This window comes from Trichechus manatus, unplaced genomic scaffold (assembly GCF_000243295.1).
Source record: "Trichechus manatus latirostris isolate Lorelei unplaced genomic scaffold, TriManLat1.0 scaffold00001, whole genome shotgun sequence".
Lineage (NCBI taxonomy): Eukaryota > Metazoa > Chordata > Mammalia > Sirenia > Trichechidae > Trichechus > Trichechus manatus.
The window spans coordinates 9,589,664-9,599,946 of record NW_004443937.1 but is presented as its reverse complement, the minus strand read 5'-3'; the positions used below and the strand labels follow the sequence as shown (position 1 = coordinate 9,599,946).

At 45.7% G+C, this 10,283-nt stretch overlaps 1 protein-coding gene across 3 annotated transcripts in view; it reads right to left on the bottom strand.

Annotated features, from left to right (window-relative positions):
* Nucleotides 1–2,164: 2,164 nt before the first annotated feature.
* CPNE9 (copine family member 9) overlaps nucleotides 2,165–10,283 on the bottom strand; it is a 28,141-nt gene continuing 20,022 nt past the window's right edge. For 2 of the 3 annotated variants that reach the window (XM_004368301.2, XM_023737559.1), the window contains 4 exons: nucleotides 5,449–5,551; nucleotides 4,728–4,785; nucleotides 4,235–4,308; nucleotides 2,243–2,428 (listed from right to left, as the gene is read on the bottom strand). In XM_004368301.2, coding sequence (XP_004368358.1) covers nucleotides 2,243–2,428; nucleotides 4,235–4,308; nucleotides 4,728–4,785; nucleotides 5,449–5,551 — 421 coding nt within the window. Of the gene's footprint in view, nucleotides 2,429–4,234; nucleotides 4,309–4,727; nucleotides 4,786–5,448; nucleotides 5,552–10,283 lie in introns of all 3 variants that reach the window. The other variant, XM_004368300.1, reaches the window with a different exon arrangement.

Sequence of the window (10,283 nt, the reverse complement as noted above, 5' to 3'; positions counted from 1 at the left end):
GGGCGTAAGGAGCCCGCCCTTCTCCCCTCCCCCTCTACGCCCTCCCTCTCTCCTCCCGCTGGCGCCACGGCTGCGGTAGGGACTTGGCGTCCGAGAAAGGGGCCGAGGCGGGGCCGGATCCACGGGGCGGAGCTGGGGGCAGGGCCCAGAGCAAGAGCTTTGGAGCTGCCCCATAAGGAGGTCCCGGGGTTATGGGTAGCGGCGGGGTGGGGCTGGAAGAGAATAGACCGGTTTATGGGGCCAATAAGCAACAACTGGACCAATGAACAACATGATAAACGGAGAAAAGATTGAAGTTGTCAAGAATTTCTACTTAGAACCACAATCAACGTCCATGGAAGCAGCAGTCAAGAAATCAACGTATAGCATTAGGCAGATCTGCTGCAAAAGACCTCTTAGAAATATTTAAAAGCAACGATGTCACCTTGAGGACTAAGGTGCACCTGACCCAAGCCATGATATTTTCAGTCGGCTCATATGCATGTGAAAGCTGGACAAGGAATAAGGAAGACCGAAGAAGAATTGATGCCTTTGAATTATAGTGTTGGCAAAGAATATTGAATGTACCACGGACTTCCAGAAGAATGAACAAATCTGTCTTGGAAGAAGTACAGCCGGAATGCTCCTTAGATGCAAGGATGGCGAATCTTCTTCTCACTTACTTTGGACATGATATTAGGAGGGATTGTCCCTGGAAAAGGACATCATGCTTGGTAAAGTAGAGGGTCAGTGAAAAAGAGGAAGACCCTCAAGGAGATGGATTGACACAGTGGCTGCAACAGTGGTCTCAAACATAGCAAACGGTTATGAGAATGTCGCAGGACAGGGTCATTACGAGTCGGAATGGACTCCCGGGCACCTAACAACAGCAATGGGGCGGTGTTTGCAGAGAGTGGGTGGAGCTTCTTGTATAGCGGGGTCCAGTAAGGAGGAGGATAAGGATAGAGCTAAGGTAAAGGGCGGAGAGGGGTTAATCAGAAGTATCGGCTTCAGAAAACGTAAAGGGGCGGGGCCTTGGATAGGCCTGAAGGGCGGAGCTGGACTAGAGATGAAGGATAGATCTGGGACGAACCTAGCAAGGCCGTTGGGGATAAGGGCGGGGCTTGGGAAAGGTAAAGGGGCAGGGCTGGAAGGAAAGGGCGGGGCCGTTTAGGGATAATTGGTCTTGACTGAAGGAAAGGGAAGGAGCTTGGGAAAGATGAAGTTGTAGAGCTGGAGGGAAGGTGTGGATCTGAAGGAAGAGGCGGGGTTTTGAGAGGAGCAGGGGAGCTGGTAGAGAGTGAAAACGCTTGTGTAGGTAAACTGGTGGGATTAGGTGCTAGAAACCTGCGGGATGGCGGGGAAATGCTACGTGCTGCTGCTTAGAAGATGGTGTCAAAACCAACAGAGCTGGTTTGAATGTGACTGGACTACTTCCTGGCTATGTGAACTTGGGCAAGTTGTTAAATTCTTCCTATCTCAAGTTCCTTATTTGTAAAATGGAGCTCAAAAGCTCTATTGTCAGTTCTTCGGGGCTTCAGAGAACTTGGATGCCAGATACAGGTTAAGATCTTAGGCTTGCAGTCGAACTGATGAGTTCTATTAAAACACGTGACTTCACCTCTCTGAGCCTCAGTTCGCTTAGGTGTAAAACAGGGGTAATATATGTTACCTACCTCACAGGGTTGTTGTGAGGATTAAATGAGATGATGATTGTAAATCACTTAATAGAGCGTCTGATATGTAGTAAATGCTCAAAGAAAACGTTAGCTGTTCTTATTGTCAGAAAACTCAGAATAAATGGATCAGAGCCGAGTCACACAGTCATCTTACATCTTTGGAGGTCAGGAACCCCTCTGAGAATCTGATGAATGCTATGGTCCTTTCTCCTCAGAAAAAAATGTACACACGAAGTTTCACTTATCTTTTCTGCAAATGTTTGAAGAATGTAGAAAGAAGTGGTTGGATGAATGTGTGGTAGGATGGTGACGAGTCCTTGCTGAAGCCATCCTTACTCCCTCCCTCTCTTGGTGTGGCCCCAGGCCCTGGGTTCCCCAGTCTTCTGCCCCAAGACTCATGAGACACAGGTGGAGTAAAGATCAGCTTTATTATTGGCATGAAGGCAGGGAGGTGGTGGTAGTGCCAAGCCCTTCTGTGGGTGGGCTCTCCCGGTGAGGTCCAGGGCTCCAGGTCCCTCTGGCTTTCAGCAGAAGCAATGGGTGAGCAGGCAGATAGACCGCTAGGCATTGGATAGCTGGGCTTCTCAGGGCTGCTCTGGAATCGGGGTCGGGCTGGGGTTGGCAGGGGGTGGGGGCCGAGGCTGGATGTCCCTGGTCCGCATGTAGGACAGCAGCTGCTCTGGGATCTCAGCGAGCACGTCCTTGGCCAGCCGGGCCATGCTTAGCACCTGGTTCCCTGACCGGTCGACGTAGTCTCGGAATGGGACGAACTGGGACAGGCACAGAAAAGACAGGTATGGGTGGTAGGGAGAGAGGAGGGTAGGGACGGGAACAGAGGGAAGGTCTTCTACCTCTCCCCGCCCCCCCCCCCGCCATCTTGGACAGTTTTCTACATTTGCTGTCCCCTTTTCTTCTTTTTTTTTTAACCTTCGGCTGCTAATCGAAAGGTTGGCGATTCAAACCCACTAACTGCTCTATGGGAGAAAGATGTTGGAATCTGCTTCTGTAAAGATTACAGGTTTGGAAACCCTATGGGGCAGTTCTACTCTGTCCTATTGGGTTGCTATGAGTCGAAATCAACTTGCCAGCAACGGGTTTGGTTTGGCTTTTGGTATTCACCCTCACCCCACTCCAGTATGGCTTCACGCTTCACTGAAACTGCTCTTGCTAATGTTGTCAGTAGCCCCATGTTACCAAATCAATTCAGTGGACAACAATTTTGTCACTATCTTGCTTGATTTCTCGTTAGGTTTCCATTATATTTGACCATAATCCTTGACACAGCACACTCTTTTTCTTTTTTTTAAACACATCACACTCTTGACACTACACTCCTTTGGTTCTTCTCCTACCTTTCTGGATGCTCTTCCTCTCCTTCCCCTCTATTTCTCCAGATCTACCTGACTGCTAAACCTAGTCCCTCCTCTCTCAACTCTTTGCCTGAGTGATTTTATACGCTTCCATGACTTTAAAAACTGTTCCCTCATGACTCCCAAATTTATATATCCATCCTTGGCCTCTATTTTAAGGTTCAGAACCACATATTAAACTGCCCATATCACATCTCCATGCATTTGCCTCACAGATACCTCAAGCCTAATGTGTTCAAAACCAAATTCTAGCTCTTTCTGCCAAATCTGCTGGTCCTCCAGCCTTCCCCATCCCAGTAAATGGGGTCATCACTTACCCAGTTGCTCATGTTAGAAAACTAAGTCATCCTCGACACCTCCCTTACCCCCCGCCATCTAATTAAATCATCAACTCTTGTAGATTATTCCTCTTCAATATCTTTTGAAACTTTTCCTTCTTTCCATCCTCACTGTTTCTGCCCTCGTCCAGATCCCTACTTCAAAGACTTCCTCACTAACAGGTCTACCTGCCTTCCCTCTTGCCCTGCTACAGTCTACCCTCCAAACAGCAGCCAGAGAGATCCTCTTAAAATACCAGTCTGGCTATCTCACTCCCCTATGTAAAATCCTTCAGTAACTTTCCAATGTTTTTAGAACAAAACCCAAATCTTTGCCATCACCTGCAAGGCTTTGGCTCCTTCTAACCCTTGTTCACTGTGATCCTGCCCCCCTGGCTTCCTGCCTTTTCCTTGATTGGGCCAATTCTTCTAAGCCTCAGGGCTTCTCCTGTGCTATTCTTCTGCCTGTAAGCTTGTACCCTCCTATTCATCCTTCAGGTCTCAGCTCAAATGTCATTTCCTCACAGAAAGCTTCCCTGACTGCCCTAAGTCAGGTCCCCTGTTATAGGCTATCATAGTGGCATTTGCTCTTCCTCTAGATCATGTATCTCAATCTAATAAGATGTTTATCTGTGTGATTATTTGTTTATTATTGGTTGCCCCATGGGAGGGCAGGGACCTTGGGGACCTCTTTTATCATGAGTCCACAATGGCTCCAGCAACTTGCCAGTTTCTCAAAGGGAATTCGTTCAATGAGTGCAGGAAGGATTGAAGAGTGAGAGGGAGAAAAGCGATTGAGAAGTCAGTAAGGGAAAGTGGCTCCCAACTTAGCTTCTCCTTCCGACCATGCCTTTCAGCTCCATGAACTCCTCTCCCAAGCCAGGTCTACCTGAACGATGTCCCGCTCTGCGTAGCGTCCCCTAGAGGATACGCGCACGTCATCACCATCCAATTCTTCCATTGCTGCAGATAAGACACCTCTCAGCTGATTGGCTTCTTCCACCCCAACTCATGCCACCTCTCCCTCGTATCTCCCTTCAGAGTCATCATGAGAATGCCTAATGGTTGCATCAAAGTCCTACAAATATTAGGCATTGTGATGGTGTTATTATTATTATGTCTTCCCACACATTCATTCTCCCAGAAACCCCAGAGGGAGATATTAGTATCATCAGTCTTGGTTATGATGAGGAAACTAGGTTAAGAGGTCTGTGACTTCGCCAAGTTCCCATAGGGGTATCCATCCTGTCTTTTCTGTGAGGAGGGCCTGGGTTTCCCTGTTGTTCTCTTCCCTGGGTTCCTTTCCCTTGAGAGAGACCTTTCCCTATTCTCCCAAGCTTTTGGCGCCACTCACAAACACCCTCCCCCCAATCCCTACTCACCCTCAAACATGGCTGGTCCTACACCAACAATGATGATAGACATAGGCAGTGAAGAGGCCTGTGGGACAGAGAAAGTGAATGGTTGAGGTGAGCAGCCATAACAAGAAAGGTGACTTTGGAAGACAGTTCTCCATGGGTCTCTTACTTTTCTGCACATCTAACTGAGGCCCTATAGTGTTGCTATGAGTCAGAATCGACTCAACGGCAGTGGGTTTGGTTTGTTTTTTTTTAGCTGAGGCCCTGACTCCGTTTATTCCAGACTATCTTTACAGCAGTGTTTGTGTAGCAAACAGGTTTGAAAGATATAGTGTCTTCCTCTGGAGCAAAAGGCAGATTTGTTTGCTGTCCAGTGTAATAATTAGAAAAAAATTGTCTTTTCCTGTAATAAAGGGGAGGTATACTTGCCGCCCATTATAAAAGATTTGGGTTCTCTAAGTTCAGGGTTCCTTTCCTGTAATGCAACCCATTACCTATACAGGTGTCACCTGGCCTATAAGATGTGGACATTGGTACTCAACTGGCTACTGCTATTGCTGTGAATAACAAAGTCTTTTGTCTCTGACCCAGGAGTCTAGTCATGTCTTCTTCCAGCATCTATGAAACTGTGGGAGGCTAACTTGTTAACTTGCAAGTGTGGTAAAATCTTAGACTCCTCATAGTTGTTTTCTTTTCCCCCCACTTCACAGTTCCCTCTCTACCAAGCCCTGCTCCTCAGACTCACGCTGACAATGGCCTCCTTAGTCTGCGTCATGTCAGAGATGACCCCGTCAGTGATGATGAGCAGGACATAGTACTGGGAACCATCAGCGATCTTGGCTGCAGCCCTAGGTGAGAGGGCAAGATCAGACTCCAGCTGAAAGCCAAGAGAGGCCAAGGGACTCCCCAACCCCCACAGCCCAATGCCTTCATGGACAGCATGTGAGCTGCAGGCAATGACTGGGGCTTCTGAAGTCCATGCTCTTTCACCAGACCTGGCTGCCCGCCCCTGCCTGTCATCCCCCCAGTTATATGTATTGAGCACTTACTATATGGTAGGCACTGTGTTAGGCACTGGAGACACATGATGAGAAAAAAAATCCATCCTAGCCCTCTTGGGGGAGGCAGACATCAATCCAAGAATCACACAAATAATTGTAAAATTACTATTATAATGAGTACTATGATGGGAAAGGGCATAGTGCTATAGTAGTGTATAACAGGGGATCCTGACCTAGTCCAGAAGCCAGTGAAGGCTTCTTCAAGGAAGTGATGTTTGAGGGTGAAGGACAGGGAACTAAGCGAAGGGGGGACCACTCTAGGCAGAAGGAACAACATATGCAAAGGCTCTGCGATGGACTGAAAGAAGCCCACACTGTTGGGAGCCAGAAAAAGCAAGGGAAGCAGAGTGGATCATGAGGCTGAAGGGTGGGTGGGGGCCAGACCACACAGGGTTTTGTTGGCCCCTATAAAGATTTTGATGGTCATACAAGAGCAAGAGCAAAGGCTGAAGGCTCCCTTCTTTCCCTCTGCCTCCTATTTCTTCTCTCTCCCTTTTATCCTCTTCCAACCACATCCCCCTACCTGGATTTCTGGGTCCTCTGCAGTCTTCCCTCAGCTGGCCTAACAGCTGCTCCCAGAGCTCCTTACCCTTCTCTCACCATCAGTCTTTGAGTCCAAGATATTTCCATCTGAAAGGACTTTAGAAGTCATTGAGACCAGTCCTATTATTTTGCATGTGGTTATTTTATGTGTGGCTATTTACACATGGTCCCTGGGTGGTGCGAACTGTTAATGTGCTTGGCTGCTAACCCAAAGGTTGGAGGTTCGAGTCCACCCACAGGCACCTCAGAAGAAAGGCCTGGCAATCTACTTCCAAAAAATCAGCCACCGAAAACCCTATGGAGCACAGTTCTACTCTGACACATATAGGGTCACTGTGGGTCAGAATTGACTTGTCAGCAGCTGGTTTTTATTTACACATGTGGCTATTAAATTTTTTAACGAGTTAAAAACAAGCTTTTATATTCTTTTATTCATTTATTTATTTTAATTAAAAAATGTTAAATTATTTATTATTATTATTATCACTCCAAACAGAAACTCTGTAACCATTAAGCAGTAACACCCCAGTCCTCCCTCGGGCTATTTAAATTTAAATTAATTAAAATTAAATAAAATGAAACAATCAATTCCTCAGTCACTCTAGCTACATTTCAAGTGCTCAGTATCCATGTGTGGTGGTGGCTACCACACTGGACAGCACAGATATAGAGCATTTCTACCACTGCAGAAAGTTCTGTTGAACAGCACTGGGATGGAGTCAGCAATAGTATTTGCTGGCACTTTAGCCTAATACAAAAAAAATCAGAGGAAAGACATGATGACAGTTGAAAATCCAAATAGCTATGGCCCCTGGGTGGCACGAACAGTTTGTGCTCGGCTACTAACCAAAAGGTTGGTGGTTTGAATCCACGAAACAGCTCCGTGGAAGAAAGGTCTGGTGATCTACTTCTGTAAAATTACAGCCATTGGAAACCCTATGGAGTGTACATCTACTCTGACACACGCGGGGTTGCCATAAGTCGGAATCAATCCCATAGCAATGGGTACTGGCTCCGTTTGCCTGGGGCCCAGGGTGGGAGTGAGTCATGATCCTCCTTAGCAGACCCTGCTCCCTTCCTGAATTCTGGCTCCAGGCTCCTCATAGGCCTGGGCTGGTACCTTCTGTCACTCGCTCATTTCACAAATAGTCATTGCACACCTGCTATGTGCTGAGCATTCAGAGGAGAGTAGGATATTGTGTCTGGGGAGATAGATGCTTACACCATTAAAATGAATTGATGTTAGGGCTTTCAGGAAGTGATGTCTAACATAAGACCTGAAAAATGAGTAGGAATTAGCCAGGCGACAGTGAGGGATGGGAAGGTAAAGGGAAAAGTATCCAGAGAGAGGGAATGGCATATGCAAACCAATACTCTCATAGTATGTTCTAGCACGTAGAACTACAGAAGAGAGATGAAGCTGGAGTGGTGGGCAAGAGCTAACTCATGCAGAGATTGAGGGCTGGGGACAGTGGGTGGCATGGAAGGGTTTTGGAGCACGGGAAGTACACCTTTGGCTCCCTGTAGATACCTGGCATTCCCAAGGCTATTTAGACCTGAAAGTTAGTTGAGGAGATAATGACTGGCTGAGTGAGGCAGGTCTGTGCCCACTTGGCTGTTGGGTGGTAGACAAGGAAGAGTCCTTTGTGATCATCAAAATCACAGCTGTACATTTGACATACGTGATCTAATTTAATCCTCACCAAATTCTATGAGGTAGGTCCTTATTTTGAAAATGAGAAAACTGAGGTTCAGAGAAGTTAAGTAGCACCCCCAAGTGGTGGTAAAGCTGGAATTCAAGTCCATGATTGATCAACAGAGCCTAAGGCTGAAGCTCTTGATCCCATCACTTTCCATTCCCACCTGCTATCTGCAGACTCTTCCATATACACCCCACACTCTGGTCGTATTCCACTGTTGGATGTTTCCTGACCTTGTCCCTTCACACTTCCGTGCTTTTCACATGTTCTTCTTTCTACTAGGCCTACTCTGCCCCACTCTGATAAAGTCTAGCCTACCCTTAAGACACAGCTGAGCAGTCCCCTCTTCAGGTAGGCCTGCCTTGGGTCTCTCAGGCTAGGTTACACTCCACCCCTCTTCTAACTTCAACCCCATAGGATGCCACCCAACATGGTGGGCTGTCTGCTTCTCCAAATCGGTTCTCTTACCCGGAGGGTACCAGTGTGCATGCCAAGGGCGGCCCAAGGCCACAGGATAAGCCTGGAGCATCCATCCTACTCCATGATCTGGTGGATAAAGCTAGATGACTGTAAGTACACTAAAAATGCCTTTTTAAAAATTAAAGCAAACATAGATGCAATGTGAGAAGAATGTAAAATTTGCATGAATTTTAAGGTAAAATATGGAGACTTCAAAGACATTTTCAGGCTGGCTGCTTTTGGCTGTGCCCCCAGACTCCCCCAGGGGATGCAATTGCTTGCCTTTGCCGATGGGCAACTTGCTGGAAAAGTCTGGGAACCTCTAGCCTACAGAAGGTAATGATTTATTTATATTTCTGTCTCCTGCACTAAGTTGGGCGCTCCCAAGGGCAGGACTAGATCTGATTCATCTGTGAGTCTCCAGTGCCCCAGCAGAGAACTGAGCACACAGCAGATACCCTTTGAATAGGGTATCAACGACAATAATAGTAACAGTAATAGTTAACACTGATAGCACTTATGATGTGCCAGGCACTGTTCTAAGTGCTTGATATATATTAATTTAGTCAGTCCTTACAACATTATGATGTATATATTATTATTATCCTCCATTTTACAAATAAGGCAACTGAGGCACAGAGAAGTTAAGAGTCTTACCTAAAGCCACACAACTAGTTAGTGAGTAGTAGAACCAGGATATTGATTTAGCTGGTCTGGTTCCAGGGCACACACTCATGCTACACTGCCCCTTTATTGAATGTTTACTAAATGAATGAATAAATGAATCTATACTTGCCCAAGATAATATTTAAGAACAACAACAACAAAATGCTCAGGCTCCAATATTACGTGAAAAAAGCAGTAGTGAAATGTGACATGTAATTTGACTATAATTGTGGATGCATAGGAAAAACGCTGTGAGGAACTATCCATATCCACGTTCCCACAGGCAGTAGTCTGGGTGATTTCTTATTTCATTTCTTTATCCTCCAAATTTTCTATAGTGATGTTATGTTACTTTTATAATTAAAGAAACGATCATCCTGATTATGAATTAGAAAGTACGTTTTTGTTAGGGAAAAAGGAAGTCCATGAGCATATAAATTTCCCTGCGATCCTTCAATTTAAATTCTTTTTTTTTTTTTCCTGTCTCATCTTTTTACTTTCAAGCCTTCTTAACTACTTTGTTTTAGCTAGGTCTCTTCTATTCATAGCGTATAGTGAGTGGGTTTACTTTTTGTTTTTTTTAATGCAGTGACAGAATCCTTTTAACAGGTGAGCTTTTCTCATTTATGTTTCTTGATGAATGTTTGGTTTTAGTTCTGTCATTTTATGTCACATTTTTAATACCTTTTTTAAAAAAATCATTTATATATGATCTGGGTTTTCTTTGCTTTCTATACTTTTCTTCTGAAAAATTGGAAAATTACTCTTCTATTTTGTAATCTATCATTTATTAAGCACTTACTATGGCCAGACACTGTGCTAGTAAGTCTTACATTGTTATCTAAGTTTAACCTCTGAATAATCCTATAAAGAAGGTGCTATTGTTATAGTTATTACACCCATTTTACAGGAATGAAATGGAGGCTTAGAGAGGCTAAGTTGCATAAGGTCACGAGGTCAGGAAGTGGTGGACCCAGGCAGGGCCTCTCTACTGAAAGTACTGCCTATGGCAATTAGTTTTAAATTGCTGAATGATGTCTCACAGCTGGCGATGGAAACTGTGATGGCCAGTAGAAACTGCTCATTAGCACCCTTCCTCAAGCAGCACCCAGGCCACGTGCCCTACCTGCCATACTTTAATTCTGCCTCTG